Raw genomic sequence first — 20,594 nt, forward strand, 5'->3', positions numbered from 1 at the left:
ATAACAAGTTACATGGTGCAGTTTATGTCCAAACAGCTTTTCTGCTATTACAGCTATGTTTTCAAGTCCACATCTACCAGGCTGCACAATTGTGCATCAGCCCATTCTGGGAAAATCTGGATATTCTGCATTGCCTAGGAAGGCAAGCGTTCAGAGAACAAGCCCACAGAACACAACCAGCAGCAAGTGGAACAATGCATTCCAGGATGTCATATGCATAAAGAACTAGGAAGATGACACCAGCCAAACTGATTACACAGGAAGAATTTAGGGGGTATCATCCACTTGTCAAAAAAGCATGCTGAATTAGTTGTAAGAAGAAAAAAACATAAGCCAGTCTGTCTCTCTATTAGCAGCAAATTGTTACTATCAGTTACTTAACTGAACATCAGCCATGTCTTGCGTAGATAATAACCACGTCCAAAGCAAACCCCATGCCAGTTTACACAGTAAGTTTAATGTTGTAATGTGGATATGACTTTAGATGAATAGAGATTTAAGACTACTCAATACCACATGGACAGTGTGGACTCATCCACATTTTCATGTTCTTTCAATCCTGAAACTATAAAACAAGTTCTCTATGTAACACCTTAAAAAATGTAGAATAGTTTAAACTGCAAGCAAAAACACTCCACCACTCACTCTGCATATTTGTAGTGCCATTCCCCTGTGACTGAATCCTGTTCAAACAATTTGCAGGTCCACTCTTCACCCTTCAGTTTCCTTTCTTTAGCAGCCTTTCTCTGAGCATCCTCCAGAACACATTTCTCATTAGTAGCTTCTGTCTGATCTTTGTTGGTTATAGCTCGAGTCACCTGTTGCCAAAGTCTAGCAAATTAATGTAATAGGGTGAAAGAATTAAAATCAGGAGGACAGAAATAACTACAAATATTGCTTTGACAGAGGTAAAATGAGACTGATGATCAATTTATAAAGTTACTATTTACTACATTGTGTTTGCCAGTTTTATTTTATTCAAGTTTTCCGACATTGGAACTTCTGTAAATAAGGTTGCATTTAAAGGTGTTATTTCTCTCAATTTTACAGACTGGGAATCTGAAGCACAGAGAAGGTAAGTGACTTGCTCAGGTTCACAAAAAAGTTTTCAGGATAACCAGAATTAAAATCCAAATCACCATCTCCAAATCCTATGCTTTACCCAGTAGTTCATGCTCTCTTCCATATTTTATTTGTCAAAACAGCATATACGCTCTCCTTTATGTAATTAACTAAAAGAAAAGGAGCTAATAGTTCATGAACTTACTTCTCTGACTCAAAGTTATCTTGCTCGTCAAATTTCACTGTGTATCTTGTTAATCTGCGCTGCCTGATCTCAGATGTTGGATTCCAGAAGGTCTCTGAAACATCTGTCTTTTTGTCGCTAATAATAATTTCACTGTCCTGTAAAGTTTAACATTTTTAATTACTTTACTTACCAAAAATTGTTGCAGCCTTAAACAAAGCTGGCGAGAACAAACCTGAGGAACAGAAACCCTGGATACAGCACTTTTTGCAACTGAAGAATTTATTATTCTCTTTTGACACACCTGGCTGGGAATGCTCAAAAGTCATAGTTCAAAAACAGATTTTCTTGCCTCTGCTACTACTACTAATGTAGATTATTAAATGTGTGAGGCAATTTAAGTCAGGTTTTGATGCACTACATAGCACAATCATAGAATATAGGGTTGGAAGAGACTTCGGGATGTCATCTAATCCAAATCCCCTGCTCAAAGCAGGACCAACACCAACTAAATCATCCCAGCCACAGCTTTGTCAAGTGGGCCTTAAAAACCTCTAAGGATGGAGATTCCACCACCTCCCTAGCTAACCCATTCTAGTGCTTCAACACCTCCTAGTGAAATAGTGTTTCCTAATATCCAACCTAGACCACCTCCACTGCAATTGAGACCATTGCTTCTTGTTCTGTCATCTGCTACCACTGAGAACTGCTTAGGTCCATTCTCTTTGGAACTCTCTTTCAGGTAGTTGAAGGCTACTATCAAATCCCCCCTCATTCTTTCTTCTGCAGACTAAATAACCCCAGTTCCCTCAGCCTCTCTTTGTAAAGTCATGTACCCAATCCCCCTAATAATTTTTGTTGCCCTCTGCTGGACTCTCTGCAATTTGTCCACATCCCTTCTGTAGTGGGGGACCAAACTGGATGCAATACTCCAGGTGTGGCCTCACCAGTGCTGAATAGAGGGGAATAATCACTTTCCTTGATCTGTTGGCAATGCTCCTACTAATACAGATATGCCATTGGCCTTCTTGGCAACAAGGGGACACTGCTGACTCATATCCAGCTTCTCATCCACTGTAATCTGCAGAACTGCTGCTTAGCCAGTTGATTCCCAGCCTGTGGCGGTGCATGGGATTCTTCCATCCTAAGTGCAGGACTCTGCACTTGTCCTTGTTGAACCTCATCAGATTTCTTTAGGCCCAATCCTTCAATTTGTCTAGGTCACTCTGGACCCTATCCCTACCCTCCAGCATATCTACCGCTCCTCCCCAGTTTAGTGTCACCTGCGAACCTGCTGAGGGTGCAATTAATCCCATCAACCAGATCATTAATAAAGATGTTGAAAAAAACCAGTTCCAGGACCAGCACCTGGGGCACTCTGCTTGATACCGGCTGCCAACTAGACATCAAGCCATTGAGCCCAACAATCTAGCCAGCTTTCTATCCACCTTATAGTCCATTCATCCAGCCCATGCTTCTTTAACTTGCTGGCAAGAATACTGTGGGAGAATGTATCAAAAGCTTTGCTAAAGTCAAGATATATCCCACATCCACTGCTTTTCCCATATCCACAGAGCCAGTTATCTCATCACAGAAGGCAATCAGATTGGTCAGACATGATTTGCCCTTTGGTGAATCCACGTTGACTGTTTCTGATCACCTTTCTCTCCTCCAAGTGCTTCAGAATGGATTCCTTGTGGACCTGCTCCATGATTTTGTCGAGGACTGAAGTGAGGCTGACCAGTCTGTAATTGCCCGGGGTTCTCTTTCCTCCCTTTTTAAAATATGGGCACTATATTTGCCTTAATGAAGATAATGAACAGAACCGGACCCAGAACTCATCCCTGCGGGACCCCATTCATTATGCCCTTCCCAGCTTGACTGTGAACAACTGATAACTACTCTCTGGGAATGGTTTTCCAACTAGTTTTGCACCCACATTATAGTAGCTCCATCTCAGTTGCATTTCCCTAGTTTGTTTATGAATACTGTGTACAGTGCTTAATTTTTATTTTTTATTACAAATATTTGCACTAAAAAAACAAAATAAACAGTATTTTTCAATTAGTCTCATACAAGTACTCTAGCACAATCTATCATGAAAGTGCAAATTAAAAATATAGAATTACTTTTTTTATGGCTATCAAACCCACTTAACACAAACGATTAACACTAAACAAATTAATGCATTTTTTAAACAATTAATCGCACACCTCTGTTTTGACCCTTTTCACATACTGTACTTCATCATTTAGTGGAAATTTGCACAGTTCTAATGTGCTCTCATGATCTGGAGTGATTAAATATCAGCAAAAATTAATGGAGCAAAGCAGCAAAAAGTTTCGGTCTTTTGAATAGGAATTTTATTTAAAAAAAAATCTTCTGGATGGTTCTCTGGATAAAAAGACAGTTATCTGTAGCTGAGTTCCAATACCATCAAAGTACTTCAAGTCTGCAGTACCACCTACATACTAAAACATGCTTTCGCCTCCAGTTCTTGTGCTATAGATAACCAACCAATAGCAAATGAATCCTGCCAGTCGCGCCAGAGTACGCTTACAGAGTTTCAGGATCACTACAAGACCACAGATCAAACAAAGTACTTCTATGAGGTAAACTGAAAAATATCTTTTTTACTATGCAAATATTTGTAATTAAAATAGTAATAAAGTGAGTACTGTACACTTTGTATTATGCATTATAATTGAAATCAATATTTGAAAATGTAGAAAGACATCCAAAATATTTATAACAAACAGTAATAGAATACCAATTTTAATTTAACAGTGCAATTAAAACTGCAATTAATCACAACTTTTTTTAATCTTGCCATTAATTGTGACTTTTTTTTAAGTCATTTGACAGTCCATATGTATATTTTTTGAAAGCTGACTACTTACTGGAGTCCCTACCAGCTATCTGTGATAGGACGACCCTGTCCTAAACGCCCTCCTGCAGCAGGCCTCAGCACAACAGTTGTGTCTGCCTCAGTTTCTCCTTTCAGAGTCCTCAGTAAATCCATGCCACGCTCTTACTTCAGTTCCCTTTCCCCTCCCGCCCCCATTTTAGTTCTCTTAGTTTGTCTTACATTATATATGGATATATATTACGTCTTTGTGTACGTGCCATACATGTCACCGATTTCTTTTTTTCATTAACACTGTATGTCACTCACAAAAGCACTACCACCCTTTTCGTCCAACTCTGCCCCTTTCAGTAACAAAAGTAAACTAACAAAAACAAGAGGGTCATTTAAAATCAGCATCATCTAAATTCCAGAGTCATTCCTGATAGCTGAGTATATATAGTAAGATATCTATTATCATGAGCTGCATCTTTATAAGTGCCCGCGTTTACAGCCAAAATGAAATAGATCTATATCTAAGTGAATTTACAACAAATTTGAAGGGAGAGTGCTATTTACTTGTCATTACTAGCAAAACAGAAATAGTTTATTTTATAGACGCATTCACTACTCACCCAGTGGCCCTCCAAAGTAGCCAGAACTTCTTTGCCCAGTTTAATTTTTCCTGATATTTGATTAACACTGTCATTGTTGCCTAAAAATGGCTACAAAAAGAAAAATGTTAATTTTTTTAGTGAGAGATAATGTTAGAGTAAAGTCAAACATTAGGACAAAAACATGTAATTATGAAATCTCTGGTGTGACAGCCAAAATTACTTTAAAATAATATATCGCATGGCTATCTTATCCAAGAGTTAAGGCTGAACCCATGACTTCTTGTTCAGTCATCCTATCATTTCTCAAAAGCTATGCTGAAACAGTTTTATTAACATAAGGACTATTGGTCAAAACATTGGCATGATCCCTGACTGATCTAAAGGGTTGGATGTCCCTTGAATTTTACTTGGGCAGAGAGAAAAGATTTTGAGATATTTAAACCAAAGTGTCATCCGTTAGACTCATCCAACAGCACTGTATCAGTGTGATGGTGCAGTGCTAAGGTCAGAGCCCAAGTCTTGACCTTTGGACCCAGAAGAGTATTCTGCTTAATGATCAATGTAGATTATTAATGATGCTGTTCCTTTTAGTACTGTAATCACTTGCGTTGTGATTAGCTTGACTAACACAGCTTGATATACAGCAATTAGTATGAAGAAGCTATACATTTTCCAAGAAAAGAGTTAAATCAATATCAACTCTGAAAATCTGATTAGTGACCTTGTAAGAACGACATCCATTTTTCTATTATCTTAATTCCCCTTGTGCCCACATACAGAGCCCTCTTACCTTTAGTTTGAATTCAATTGTTGCACTGTATCCAGTTTTCTCACATGCAATGTTGACAGTTCCCCCAAGCTCTAAAGTCATTGTGCCATAAAGAATTCCTGCAGAAAAACAGAACTTATTTTACATAACATGCAAACAGAGTTCCCCTACAACACCCATTTGCTTTCTATTGATCACTGAGCAAGATACACACAAGCGCTAAATTCTTGTTAAAAAAAAAACCAAACCAAACCCTTAGAATGAATGTTTATTGGTGCTAGGTGGAAAAAGGAATAGCCACAAGAGCCAGTTTATCTTCTCTTCAGGGGATCTCCCCTAATCGTGACTATGTGCAGCCCTTTACTCTGTGGATGTTGGTACATTACATAATACATTTTATATATGTTTGTTACAGAACCATACAAAAGTTCATCCCTTTCTGGCATGAAATAAGTTTTAAAAAAATCTCCTGGAAAGAAGTGAGAAGAGCACAGCTAAGCTTTCCAAAATCCAGCTAACTGGAGCTAATTCTGTTTACACTATTCTGCTACATTGCAACGTCTTACACGCAAGTGGCAGCATTTATGGCAGACACTTGGCCAGTCTCTGCCAAAGAATATACGTACTGGAATAAACAGCAAATTGTGTTAAAATTAGTTCCATTTGAATGTAAGTGTTTTGTACTGTTTCATATCGCCACAACACTCCGCGCCTGCCCAAATAGCTTTATAAAAAGCACTCACTTCCCAGAGAGTGAAATGATTATAGGCACATGGACAGTAGTCCACTGTACTCCAATCATATATATACCCTTGGCTGTTAGACTTTTTGATATTCACTAATGGAACACTGACATTTTTAAATTCATAGACAATGTTAGCCAGGACAAATGGTTCATCCTCAACTATTTTGGGGAGTCTCAAAGGGATCTTTTACTTCCAGCTAAGCAGCTAAACAACTAGTTCAATACTTAAGCTGAAGAACAGCAACCGCTCCCTCCCCCTGCCCCCAATGCTGCACTGCAGTGTATCTTATGATCATAAGCTCAAGGGCTGGTTTAACAGTGAAAGAATGAAATGAAATCTGGCTAAATTAAGATGGGGAGTGAGCACATTTTTGTACGTATGGTTGATAAGTATTTGAACAAAATGCACAAACACTTCAGCCACAGCAAGAAGTATAATTTCTTATGTTCCCTGATGAGACCAAGTTAAGAAAGAAAATCTAGAACGGGGTAAAAATCAGAATAGTAGCTAGGTACCCCTTTTTGAAAACTGGTTTAAAATATTAAGATCTCTAGGAGGTAGCAATGGTGTAGCTTGACTGGTTTGTTTCTTTTATTAAAAACAAACAAACAAAAAAATAGGCCCAAGTCCTTGACTTCATTAATTACTTTTATTGCAATTCCAGGTGGCTTTATGTATTTTTGTCATTAAAGCCACATGATTTTCTTCAAAAGTTACCACAACAAAAATACAGTACTAACTAGGAGTCCCTCCACAAAAGTGTACTTGGTCTAACAACAGATGTAGAAGCAGAGAATTAGAGAACTGTCAATGTTATGTGTGAGAGACAAGGTGGGTGAGGTAATATCTTTTATTGGACCAACTTCTGCTGATGAGAGAGACAAACTTTCGAGCCACAGAGAGTTCTTCTTCAGGTCTGGAAGAACCTGGATATAATGTTTTGCGTGTTCAGACAACTTCACTTCAGAGTAGAGTCTCTCTAACTCAAGCCGATCCACAGCTTATGATAACATCTAATTTTGTAACATTTCCACCTTCTGAATAAGGGAAAAAAATTACCTTTACAATGTGCATATGGCATGGTCATTACATAATCTTCTCCCCTATTCAGGAACATTAGTCGACCTTCTCCATCCAATATGGCAGATAATGAATTCCCTGAAAGACAAGGAAACCAAATTACACTATGTATTTTTCAAAGCCAATGGACAATAGGCAGCATTTCCCAGTAAGTGAACAATAGATTGAAGAGACTGGGTCATCCTATGTTGCATTCTGTCCTTATACTGAAGCCCATATGCTGTAGAGCATCCCCTTTACAAAATATAGTATCTATAACAAAACCTTCTATTTGGAGGAAGGAGATGCCAATAAGTGACTTGATTCTTAATGTTTTGTAAATGATGCTTAAAGTTTTTAAAGCAGTTTCTCTGTTAAAATAATCCTTAGAATTTTAGGCACTCCTTGCATTTATTTAATAAAAACGTCTAATTGCATTTCCAATTTTTTACAGATTCCTTGTGCAATAATACAGTAGAACCCAGTTTAACCGCACCTCCATTATCCGTTACTCCATATTTACCGAACCACCAGCCAGCCAGGGCTGGCAGTGGGAGCCCCAGCCACCCATTCTCTGGTTTATCTGGATTTTTGGTTCTCTGATCTGGCCCTGATCCCTATTAGACTGGATAATCGGGGCTCCATTGTACATAAAAAAGCACAAGGAACTTACCATAGAACTTGGATTTGGCCAGGATACTACCACTAAGGCAAAACCCATCCTTTCGGTTGCTAACATAGAAGGCAGATACCGGAGGGTGATGAGACACCTGTTGAATGCAACAAAGTTGAACACAAGCAGTTGAAGTGTTGCAATAATTCTTGTTCTAATAAGTGAGCTACTGAAAGCACATATCAAAAGTGCACATGTATTTAAAATTCAAAGAAAGGCATCTATCGGAAATGTTCATAGATAGAAATCAAGACATATTTAAATATATACTCTGATCAAAGTCAACATCCTTACTGAATTCAAAGTGTAACTAGAAAATTTCAAATGCTAGACTATTGCAAAAATAAGTGTCTCATGTATTATCTTTAAGAAATTTCTTGTATAACCACCTGTGTCTAGTAAAAATCCAGAGTACCATTAAAGACCAAGTTTGTCAGCAGAACTTCTTGAATACTTTTCACGTACATAGCACTGTTTGTCCCTTGCAAGCACCACTACTCTTTAATAAATAATCTCAAAGCCTACAACACATGAATTGTCTCACTAGCTGGAATCATGCATTTGCCTGGTCTGTGTGTCCTAGTTCCCAGATTTTCTGCCTCAGCTTGGACAAGAAGTACCATATACTTGGATTTTCCTGGCCTACTGACTGCAGTTGTTTTACTGCCTCCTCTGCCAAGTTCCAGAGCTAGCTGCCATTTTATTTTTCAGAAAGAGAAGCCAGTAGACTAGAGGTTACTTAATAGTACTGTCTCGCTACAGCTCCACTGTAAGAGTTGGGTGCCTAGCCACATGGTCAAGGAACTATCTTTGAGTAGCAGTTAGGAATATATGCACAATTACTCAATCCCAACAGTCCATAAGTCAAGGGTATAAATATGCCAGTTCTTCTACCCATCCCTTAGTTTCCCTCTGTGCCTTTAGAAACCCTATTTGTGGCTGGGCTCTGAGACAGAGGATCAACATGCCAGTAATACATTCACAGACAAAACTTTTTCTCCTCCATGATACTACCGCACAGCCCCTATAGGAGACTAACACTGACTTCCCTGAGAAGATGACCTAAGAAACACTATTATTTGAACAATGAGTGAAACTCTGTCTCTCCACTTCCAAAATCAGCAGCCATTCCCCTAAGGAAACAGACATTCAAGCAAAGACATCAAATCATTTCTTAAATACTGGTTCAGATTCAGCTAGCTACTGAGCCAGTATTAAGGAGCCCTGGGAATACTCATATACACCTCTACCCCGATGTAAAGTGACCTGATACAACACGAATTTGGATGCAACGCGGTAAAGCAGTGCTCCGGGGGGGCAGGGCTGCGCAGTCCGGCGGATCAAAGCAAGTTCGATATCATGCAGTTTCACCTATAACACGGTAAGATTTTTTGGCTTCCGAGGACAGCGTTATACCGGGGTAGAGGTGTGTTATGCAAAAACGTTAAGTACCTTGCCAAATTTGGGTCACTATGACTACATAGAATATGCTTATTTTATCTGTTCAACAAAGCAACGCAAAAAACTAACTAACTGCTGGCATATATTAAAAAGTCAGATTAATAGCAAAACCTATTTTGCTAATACCTGTTCAGCAATATAGAAAGTCTTGCTGTTTGTCCTGGGATGAATCCACATGCAGCGGAAAGTCTCACCAAGTATAGGATTGTATGGTTTCTTTAGTCCCTGAACAGAAACATTGGAGATTTCAATCAGACAATACAGTCATAGAAAATGCAAAACAGTTTACAGAAAATTGAATTAATATTATCAAACGTAAAGGAAAAAAGAGCAGAGGACACTAGAATATACTGTATGAGAGAGTCCACTTTTGAAGATAACCCCATGAATTCTGGGGGACAAAGCATAGAAACAAGTTCTCATTAATACTTCAGAGATCTTCTCATTCTGTGTACATTTTATGATACGGGATAGAGCGGTTGGGCTATTGTGGGAGAACTGGTTTAATCACTCATCTCCATCTGTCTGAAATTAAGCAGAGGCAAGCTGTATGTCATTCAATACTCCTCCCATCAGCACTACTAGAAAGAAGAAGTAATAAGAGGCAAGTAGGGGGCCAAGTATAAAATGTTGCTGCTATCTAATCCAGGTCGTAATTTCCTACTGAGATTGATGTACCTCACTGAGAGCATGACTATCAAGAATATAGGAACTGCCCAATTTATCTGAAAATGCATATTGCAACATTCATTGCCAAAAATGGGCATTAAGTGCAGTCCATTTCAACCATGGCTTGAGTCCAAATGTAAGAGACAGCTTCGTATTTGTATATATTACTTTTAAAATAACTAAACATTAAGATGATCCTTTAATAGCAAAGGAAGATGCAAAAGGTTACCTTTGGCTTTTTGTAGAATCCTGACAAATACCATTTCACTACCTTCTTCATACGATTGTAAGCATTCTCTTCAAGAGCAGCCCTATGAAACAAGACACAGTTATAGGATGAAAAATAAGATTGAAATAGACACATCACAGATTTTCTACCATTATTATCTACTAGCAGCATATAATAATTTATAATTATATAATATAATTTAGATTATATAATATATTATCTATTGACCAGAAAATAGATCTTGTAACAAGTTTTTGAATTAGTACACATGGGAAATTGAAAGTCACGCCTATATTTTAATTTATATGTATCAAATAATTTTATCAGATCCACTGGTAACTGAACGGACATAGTTAGAAAGTATCAGAATAAGAGTAAAGAATAGCTTTTGGCATACAGTTGACCAAGCAGCAGCCAAATTACAAAAATAAAGTCATGCTTCTTAAAGATTTGACAGTATTACCAAGAGACTGCTTCCCAAGCATCTCACTGGAAACTTTTCCTATTGTAGATGGGAAGATACTGCTGCTAGTCAGACCAGTGAGGTCCAAGGAGAAAGTTATCAAAACTGAGCCCCAATAAGCTTCTTGAATACAAGAAAATGCACACTGTATGATCAAAAAGCTTGGTTTGCTTCTTGAAATTCAGATAAATATTTTGTTTTCCTTTATGGACTTTTGTTCCCTTCTAATATAGTTTAACACTGTAGACCAGGAGTTGACAACCTTTCAGAAGCGGTGTGCCGAGTCTTCATTTATTCACTCTAATTTAAGGTTTTGCGTGTCAGTAATACATTTTAATGTTTTTATAAGGTCTCTTTCTATAAGTCTATATATATAACTAAACTATTGTATGTAAAGTAAACAAAATTTTCAAAATGTTTAAGAAGCGTCATTTAAAATTAAATTAAAATGCTGATCTTACGCTGCCAGCCTCTCAGCTCGCTGCCAGTCTGGGGTTCTGTTCACCTAGACTGGCAGCGGGCTGAGCAGGGCCTGCGGCCAGGACCCCAGACCCGGGGGGGGGGGCATCAGGGATCAGACAGAGGGCTGGGGGAGGGGGTTTAGGACAGAAGGCTGGGGTGGGGGCGGTTCAGGGACCAGGGCAGAGCGCTGGGGGGGTGTAGGATAGAAGGCTAGGTGTGTGTGTGGGGGTTCAGGGCAGAGGGATGGGACTGTGGGGATGCAGGGAAGAAGGCTGAATGTATGTTGGGTGGAGGTGGGGTTCAGGGCAGAGGGCCTGGGGGTGTAGGGAGTGCAGGGAAGAAGGCTGAGTATGGAGGGGGGTGCAGGGCAGAGGGATGGGTGTGTGGGGGGGTTCAAGGGTCAGGGCAGAGAGCTGGGAGTATGGGGGCTGCAGGGCAGAATGCTGAGTGTGTGTGAGGGGTCAGGGCAGAGGGCTGGGCAGCTCATGGCAGGGGGCTGGAAGGGATACGCCCTGTTCCACCCCTTTCCCCAAGGCCCCGTCCCTACCTCTCTCTGTCTCCTCTATGGAGCTGTGTGCACGCTTCCGTGCTTCCCCTTCCCCCTCGCTAGGGCCATCAGCTGATTGGCGCAGGGACGAAAGAGGGCGGGGTAGGAAATCACCATACTGGGGGAAGAAGCGGGGGGAAGTGGAAGCTTGGCTGCCGCAGAAGAGAAAGTTACTCACCTTGCAGTAACTGAGGTTCTTCGAGATGTGTGTCCCTGTGGGTGCTTCACTCTAGGTGACGGTGCGTCCCGGCGCTGTTGAGCGGAGATTTTCAGTAGCAGTGCCTAGTTGGGGCACACGTACCCAGATGGTATCTCCTCAATTCCTTCTCTACCGTGGAGCATCATACTAGTACTCCAATGTAGAGGGGAAGAGGGCGGGGACACACATCTCGAAGAACCTCAGTTACTGCAAGGTGAGTAACTTTCTCTTCTTCTTCGAGTGCTGTCCCTGTGGGTGCTCCACTCTAGGTGAATGTGTAGCAGTACCCACTATGGTTGGTGGGACTTTGGAGATGCGGCAGTGAGTACTGTAGATAGTAATGTATGGTCTACTATGGTGTCTGCTGTGGTGTCTTGTGTGAGAGCAAAGCGTTTTGCAAACTTGTGTTCAGATGACCCCATAGCCGCTCTGCAGATGTCAGGAATGGGAACATTGTGCAGGAAGGCAACGGATGTCGACATGGCTCGAGTGGAATGATGCCTTCGGGCGGTTGAAGATTTTGCGCATGGTAACAGGATCTGATGCAGTCAGAGATCCACTTGGATAGACGTTGTTTAGAGATAGCCGTACCTTTCGATCTTTTGGTAATGGAAACAGAGTGGTGGGGACTTACGAAATGGTTTGGTCCTGCCTAAATAAAAGGCGATTGCTCGCCTGACGTCGAGAGTATGCAGGGTTGCCTCTTGCAGAGTCTTGTGAGGTTTGGGATAGAAAGTAGGTAAGTATATAGGTTGGTTGAGGTGGAAGGTCGATATCACCTTAGGAAGAAATTTAGGATGTGGTCTCAAAGTGACTTTGTCTTTGGAGAAGATAGTGTAGGGAAGGTGGGCCATCAGGGTGCTCATTTCACCAACTCTCCCTGCTGATGTTATGGCAACTAAGAAAGCCACCTTCGTGGACATATGAAGGTGAGGGGAGGTAGCCAAGGCCTCAAATGGAGGTTTCATGAGAGCATGAAGAACAAGGGTAAGATTCCATGCAGCCGCTGTTGGGTAAATTTCAGGGTGGAGATTTTGCAGGCCCGTGAGAAAGCGTTTTACGGTGGAGTGAGTAAAGAATGAATAACTGTCTAATAGGTCATGGAAGGTGGTAAGCGCCGCCAGGTGCTCTTTGATGGAGCTGAGTGAAAGTCCTTCCTGTTTTCGTTTCAGGAGGTAGTCTAGAATGTTAGGGAGGGTCACATTATTGAGTGCTAAGTGATTACATGAGCACCAGGGGGCGAAAACGCTTCCACTTCTGCAGTTAGGTTTTACGAGTGGAGTCCTTCCTACTGTGAGGAGGACATATTGGACTTGCTCGGAACAGGCTAGTTCATGGGTTTGGAACCATGAAGGAACCATGCTGTGAGGTGGAGTTTTTGGAGCTGGGGTGAAGAACCCGTCCGTTGTCCTGGGAAACGTGGTCTAGCCTGTTGGGGAGAGCCCGTGGGTGACGGGAGGATATGCAGAGTAGGTAGGGATACCACATCTGTCTTGGCCAAGCCGGGGCAATAAGGATGACCCAGGCCTTGCCGTCTGCAATCTTCCAAAGAACCCTGTGTAACAGAGGGATTGGTGGAAGGAGTACAGGAGGGAGTTGTTCCATTGGATGAGGAATGCATCTCCTAGGGATGCAGTCCCACTCTGGAGCAAAACGGAACATTTTTGATTCTAGGTCGTGGCAAAGAGATCTATTGACGAGCTGCCCCAGAGGGAGAAGAGCTGTTGGAGTACTGCGAGGTGCAGTTCCCATTCGCGTTGTGTCAGGAAGTGCCTGCTGAGTGCGTCGGCAGTAGTGTTGTGGCAGCCTGGTAGGTAGGAAATGATGATTTGTATTCGATGTCGTATGCACTAATTCCATAGTTGAATGGCTTCAATGCAAAGGGAATGTGATTAGGTTCCCTCTTGTCTGTTTATGTAGTACATGCATGCTATGTTGTCTTTTAAGGCCCAAAGAGATTTGTTCTTTCTGAGGGGAAGAAAGTGAAGGCATGCTCGCCTCACTGCTCTGAGCTCTAAGAGATTTATATGTGTAGGTGCGTCTCTGATGTGGACCATCGGCCTTGAGCCCTGTGCCGCCCCAGATGCGCTCCCCAACCGATTAGGGAAGAGTCCGTGGTGAGCATGAGCGTTGGGGAACATTGCTGGAAGGAAACCCCTGTGCAGAGGTTTTCTGGACTTGTTTACCAATGCTGGGAAGCTATAACATTGGGAGGAGGAGTTAGCAGCATCCCTAAGGTGTGTCTGTTGGGTTTGAAATTGGAATTGAGCCAGCCCTGGAGACATCTCATGTGTAGCCTGGCATGGTGAACCATGAAGGCGGTGGCTGCCATGTGACCAAGGAGCTGTAGGCAAAGTCTTGCCTGTGTCCTGGGATGAATAGAGAGCGTGTGTTTGAGCTGCGTGATAGCGAGGAATCTGTGATATGGGAGCGAGGCCCTGCTCTGGACTGAGTCGAGATGAGCTCCGATGAACGTGATCTGTTGTTTAAGTGTCAGAGCGGATTTTTGGATGTTTATTTGGAGGCCTAGGCTGTGAAAGAGGGAGATGGTGAAACGGGTAGCTTGAAGTGTCTCGCCATAGGAGTTGCCCTTGATAAGGCAATAGTCCAAATACGGGAACAGCGTGAGCCAGTGTTTGCGGAGGTGAGCCACGACCACGGCTAGAGTCTTGGAAAAGACTCTCGGTGCTGTGGCGGGTCCGAAAGGAAGAACTCTGTATTGAAAATGGTCATGACCGATTGTGAATCGTAGGAAGCATTTGTGAGCTGGATGAATTGATATATGGAAGTAAGCATGCTGTAGGTCGAGGGCTTTGAACCAGTTCCATTGATCCAGTGCAAGTATTATTGTGCCCAGTGTGACCATCTTGAATCTTTATATCCTCACGAATTTGTTCAGTCGGCATAGATCTAGTATAGGCCTCCATCCTCCGGTCTTTTTCTGAATTAGAAAGTAATGGGAGTGGAAACCTGTCCCTTGATTTTGCGTTGGCACAGGTTCCATTGCACCTAGTTGCAGAAGATACACCACTTCTGTGCGAAGTAAGTGGTCGCGAGAAGGGTCCCTGAAGAGGGACGGGGAAAAGTAGGAGGGTAGGAGAAAGTTTGTCCTTATCAAAAGGGAGATCCTCCACTTTGGTCTGCAGTTCTTTGGGGATGCCAGATGCAGAGAGCCATGAGGATCTGCGCATAACCACAGCAGTTGCAGTTGTACAGGCTGCTGTGTCTGCCGTGTTGGAGATGCCTGTAGGGCTGTTCTGGAAATCAGTTGGCCCTCAGACAGGATTGATTTGAAGTCTGCTCTCATATCCTCTGGAATGTAGGAGGCAAATTCAAAAATTTAGTGTAATTATCAAAGTCGTAACTGGCGAGGGGAGCAGAATAGTTTGAAATTCTGAAATGTAGTGTGGAGGACATATAAACCTTGCGGCCCAAGACGTCAAGGCATCTAAGGTCCCTGTCTTGCGAGGTGGGTCGATATTGTGACTGTTTCGTCCTCTGTGCAACTGCATCCATGACAAGGGAGTTCGGTGGTGGATGAAAAAATAGGAAGTCAGCGTCCTTAGCAGGGACATAGTATCTACGTACGGCCTTTTTGCAAGTTGGTACTAAAGACGCTGGGGTTTGCCAGAGTGTGTCAGCCGGCTCCAGGAGTGCTTCGTTTATAGGGAGCGCGATTTTTAAGGGTGCAGACGGTTGAAGGATTCTGAGGAGTCTGTGTTGCATCTCCTGAACCTCTTGAAAGGGGATATCTTGACTGAGTGCCACCCTCCTAAAAGTTCTTGAAATTGTTTACAGTCATCCACGGCCCGTGGAGGCGGAGGGCTCCTTCCAGGGCTAATGGAAAGTTAAAGATATGGTGCGTAACTTGCATACTCAGGAGGGGGTTCAGGCACCTTAGAAGTGGACGGAGCAGGAAACTGATGCACAGAAGGAGGATGACTAGTAGGAGGATGTTGCCGAGGGTGCCACTGAGGCCAAGGCATAGGGTAGGAGAACCCAGCTGTTGCCCATGGGGGGGGCGAAGTAGGGAAGCTGAGGCTGGTGGCCTTGAGCCGTGACCTGAGGTGGCAGAGGTGCCTGTGGAGGAGAAGCAGGAGGGGAGAACTCCGCTTGTTGCTGTAAATCAAGTTCACCGTCAGTGAAACCAGTTCAGGTGGAGAGAGCAGTGGTTCAAAAAATGAGTCCTGTCTACGTAGGAGTGGAGAGTGAGGCTCAGGTGGCACTGAAAGGTCACATTGAATGAGAAACTGTTGCTCCTGCTCCCTGGGCTGAGCTGAGCCTGCTCTCTGCTCTAGCTCATTAGCAGGAGAAAGTGCAAGTGACAGTAGTGCTGCAGGCTGCTTGGAGGTGCCCTGCAAGGGGTCTGCTACTGGTGCCCGGGGGGAAGATAGTCTTGGTGCCAACGTTCTTCTCCCTGCAGGGGAGGATTGCACTGGTGGCATTATGGCCGTTTTTGGTGCCAAGGAGCATTGCGCTGCCGGCACCACAGCTGTTTTTGGTGACGAGGAGAGGCGCGCTGCCGGCACCGTGGCCGTTTGCGGTGCCCAGGAGGCGCGCACTGCCGGCACCGCAGCCGTTTGCGGTGCCCAGGAGGCACGCACTGCCGGCACCGCGGTCGTTTGCGGTGCTGAGGAGCAGCACGCTGCCGGCACCGCGGTCGTTTGCGGTGCTGAGGAGCAGCACGCTGCCGGCACCGCGGTCGTTTGCGGTGCTGAGGAGCAGCACGCTGCCGGCACCGCGGCCGTTTGCGGTGCTGAGGAGCAGCACGCTGCCGGCACCGCGGCCGTTTGCGGTGCTGAGGAGCAGCACGCTGCCGGCACCCCGGCCGTTTGTGGTGCTGAGGAACAGCACGCCGCTGGCAGCGCGGCCGTTTGCGGTGCCCAGGAGGTGCGCGCCGCCGGCAGCGCGGCCGTTTGCGGTGCCCAGGAGGCGCGCGCTGCTGGCACTGCGGCCGTTTGCGGTGCCGAGCGGACCGGAGCCACAAGGACCTTCCTGACATGGGAGGTCAGGTCCCTGCCTCTGCGCTCTGTCAGAGCTGCGGCTGAGGCATTAGAAAAAGCTGAGGCACCTGCCTTTGGTGCTGTCAGCACAGAGGGTAGGGATCTCGCAGGAGACCCCTTACCCTTGTTAAAGTCTCGCCTGTGAGACTGTTCTGCTTCTTGCCTCCGCTCCAGGGAGGGTGAAGCAACGCTGCCCACCGGTTCTGATCTGGCTGGGGCGTGTGTGGGAGCGGGTTTGACCTTTCCCATCTCCGAAAGCGGCTGTAAGGATTTTCCATCATCAGCATTTTGAGCCGCAGATCCCTGTCACGACGAGCTCTTGACTTGAGGCTTGCGCAAGGGAGGCACTTCACACAGTATGAGTGCCCATCTGTCCGTGGCATGGATTCCTGACAGGAAATACGCCTTTTGAATCCTGAAGCTCCTGGCATTATAAATTAGAGATGGCCGAGGAGAGTGTCTCAACGGGAGACAAGCCTGAGGGATTTTTTCTTTTTTAAACTAAGTAACTAACTACACTAAAGGAAGGGAAACAACTGGGATGTAACTAATAATTATTTCTATGTTCTTTGTTACTGTTTCCTATAGAGACCAGGGAAGAGAAGGTAGCACTGCCCCGAGTCCCGTCTTCAGCTGAGGACGGTTGAGAAGGAACTGAGGAGGGTGTGGGACACATGCACTCAAGAAGATTCCAACTAGACGGGAGATACCATCTGGGTGCGTGCGCCCCAACCAGGCACTGCTACTGAAAATCTCCGATCGACAGCGCCGGGACGCACCGTCACCTAGAGTGGAGCACCCACAGGAACAGCACTCAAAAGAAGAACCAAGCTTCTGCCCGCGCAGGGGAGAGCGGTGGGGCTGAGTGCAGCTGGGGGCCGAGACCGAGGCAGGCAGCTGCGTGCCACTCAAAATTGGCTCACATGCCATGTTTGGCACACGTGCTGTAGGTTGCTGACCCCTGCTGTAGACAGACGTTGATCCAGACATTGATCCATGTAATGTAATCCCCATTTTAGGATTCTAGGGTGAAGTAGAGCCCTTTTTGTATTTATTATTAAATATCTGTCAAAACAATAAAGTAACAAGAAAATCTAGTCTTGAGAACAGACTGGAGAACTGTTGGCTCTTGAGAGAACTGTGTGTTTCCCTCACTTAAAAGCCAAAGGTCAAGGGGGAAACGATTTATTTTGCAAAGCCAATTATGTCCAATTCTGGGCAGCATGGCTATTGCAAAGATATAGTACTTAGGCCCATGCACTGCAAAATCTTATCAGTCCAGTTCTCCAATCTGGGAAGACTGGTTTAGAAATTCACAGAACTCCAAGTTGAAGTGAAGCATTCCATTTTAGGTCCTTCTTATTCCTTTTGGTTCTTAGATAAATCAAGTGAATTCACCTAGGCCAGGGTTCTCAATGTGTGGCCCAATCAGCACAGAGCTGTGGCTCGTGTGACATTCTCAGGGCCATACAGATAGTATTGGATGCACCCCACAATGGTAAATAGGTTGAGAACCACTGATCTAGGCCCTCATATAGCTAACAAAACACTTTAATTGGACTACATAGTTGGTTTTGCTTTGTATATAGCTAGGAGATCTAATTTCCTTTGCCTTCACTAACTGGCTCTTACTTCTTAAAGCATAGGAAAACAGATGTTTCCAAAGGTTCCTATCCTCTGTTTCTAGTAGCACTGACAAGCATATTTCTCTGTCAGAGAAATTATCAATTTCTGACCAGGAAACTGTGCCTTTGAGATATACTTTATAAACTTTAGGAAGCAATAAGCCAAGGAAATTCCACAACATGATGTTTAATACATTGTTAGATGAGCATTCAGATATTCAGCATTCTCTGCTTCACTTTAACCAGGATGGATAGAAAACCTTGCAAACCCATTTCACTATTTAATAAAATTTATTTTTAAAATGAAAAGAATTAACTCACTCAGACAAGAAGTCTGCATGATAGTAGTAATCAGAGAGTTTGTCCAAGAAAGAACGAGGTTCCAAGATAAACGTAGGCAGTACAACCTTGGAGAGGTCCATTCCTGGACGGACTTGTTTCAACAGCATCCAGATCAGGCTTTTGTTCTCCTCTGACACGGTTTCTGTTTGACAAGCTTCCCCTGCCTTCCACCAGGAAAAAATGTTGATGAAAAAGTAGAAACACAGTAACAGTTCAACATACTCTATGAAAAAAAACTACACACATTTGGGACAAATAATAAGTTTGGTTTAGGATACATGGTGGCTAGCCAACTACCTGCAGGAGTGTGGGAACTAGCCCCACTGGAGGCATTCTGAGAAGTTGCTACCTGATTAACACAGCATTTCAGATATGCTATATAGAATTTATTTTTTAGGAATTGGGTTTGCCCCAATAATTATATTACATTTTATATCAAGAGAGCCTTCTAGATGGGACCATGGTCAGAAGCCTGTTCCTTTCCCAGCCATCAACTATGTTTTTCCCTTTTCTCTCACACGCAGTGAATGCACCAGCCAGGAGCCATTGGTTACATTAATCAATTTCTCATTTTGAATGCTGATGAAGAATATGTCCATTTCACCTCCACCCTTTGATATGTCCAGCACTCTTCCATACACCTCCCTCCCTCTAGAAGCAGCAAGAGGATGCTCTCTCTCTCCCATCTACACATCTCCAGATGACTCTGCTAGACTAGGAGAAGAAAAGGAAGATATTTCTCCTTTCAAGAGTGTTTCCTTTCAAGAAATGAAAGCAGGATTTTAGAAGAAGCCACCTTATTTCCAATTTAAAAAACCAAAAAGCTAGTAGTGGGTTTTGTCTAAAAGAAGTTCAACTATCTTTGGAGCAGAAATCGGTAACAGCAGCGTTAACAGACTAGAAATTAACATCATCTGACATCTTATTCATTCCCTGCTACTGTGGAAAAAAAAAAAGTCTAACAGTGAACAGGAACACACGGGAGGCTCAAACAAGTCAGATTCAGAGTGTTACCGTTTCAAATAGCACTGGTGATTTTTTTTATGGTGACTGCTACTTTTTAATCACACAAACGCTCAGGACATCAAAGGCAGGTGGAGCTTTGCCATGCAGAAGCTTCGTCAGAGCCATTATAAAGATCAACTTAACAAATTGTTAAATGATAGAAGGTAACAAGAGCAACCTCTGAGCCCTGCAAATCTTGTGGCTACTGGCCTTTCTGATTAAGTGGGAAACTAGAATGTAAAGAAACCTCTTTACTTCATTTAATAACTAAATTTCTTGCCCTTTTCCTTGAGGAGAGAGCCTTGAAACCAAGCTAATGTAAACCAATCACTAAAAATGAAAGGACAAGCAGCTGGACTCCACTTCTGCTGCAGGAGGCACTTTGTGTAAAATCAGTCCCTTAAGTTTGGGGAGTATTCCAAAGTCCCTTGCTCAGCCACGTGACTAGCGGTACACAGGAATCTGTTAAACAGAGGCACGGGTGGCTTTAGGTATTTTGTTGCCCCAAGCATGGCAGGCAGGCTGCCTTCGGCGGCTTGCCTGCGGGAGGTCCGCCAAAGCCGCGGGACCGGCGGACCTCCCGCAGGAAAGCCGCCGAAGGCAACCTGCCTACTGCCCTCACAGTGACCGGCAG

At 43.6% G+C, this 20,594-nt stretch overlaps 1 protein-coding gene and 1 long non-coding RNA gene across 9 annotated transcripts in view; one reads left to right on the plus strand and one right to left on the minus strand.

The window, feature by feature from the left end:
* The window catches only part of LOC127042732 (uncharacterized), a 34,758-nt gene extending 16,671 nt beyond the window's left edge, over positions 1–18,087 (plus strand). Inside the window, exons 3-4 of the long non-coding RNA XR_007772033.1 lie at positions 1,051–1,075; positions 17,577–18,087. This is a non-coding gene — a long non-coding RNA (uncharacterized LOC127042732). The remainder of the gene's footprint in view (positions 1–1,050; positions 1,076–17,576) is intronic.
* The window catches only part of OSBPL8 (oxysterol binding protein like 8), a 215,141-nt gene that overhangs the window by 10,310 nt on the left and 184,237 nt on the right, over positions 1–20,594 (minus strand). For all 8 annotated transcript variants that reach the window (XM_050934840.1, XM_050934831.1, XM_050934821.1 and 5 more), the window contains 9 exons: positions 18,935–19,119; positions 10,315–10,396; positions 9,543–9,641; positions 7,956–8,052; positions 7,283–7,381; positions 5,499–5,596; positions 4,727–4,816; positions 1,268–1,404; positions 646–831 (listed from right to left, as the gene is read on the minus strand). In XM_050934840.1, the coding sequence (XP_050790797.1) occupies positions 646–831; positions 1,268–1,404; positions 4,727–4,816; positions 5,499–5,596; positions 7,283–7,381; positions 7,956–8,052; positions 9,543–9,641; positions 10,315–10,396; positions 18,935–19,119 (1,073 nt within the window). The remainder of the gene's footprint in view (positions 1–645; positions 832–1,267; positions 1,405–4,726; positions 4,817–5,498; positions 5,597–7,282; positions 7,382–7,955; positions 8,053–9,542; positions 9,642–10,314; positions 10,397–18,934; positions 19,120–20,594) is intronic.

The sequence above is a fragment of the Gopherus flavomarginatus genome, chromosome 1, assembly GCF_025201925.1.
Source record: "Gopherus flavomarginatus isolate rGopFla2 chromosome 1, rGopFla2.mat.asm, whole genome shotgun sequence".
NCBI lineage: Eukaryota > Metazoa > Chordata > Testudines > Testudinidae > Gopherus > Gopherus flavomarginatus.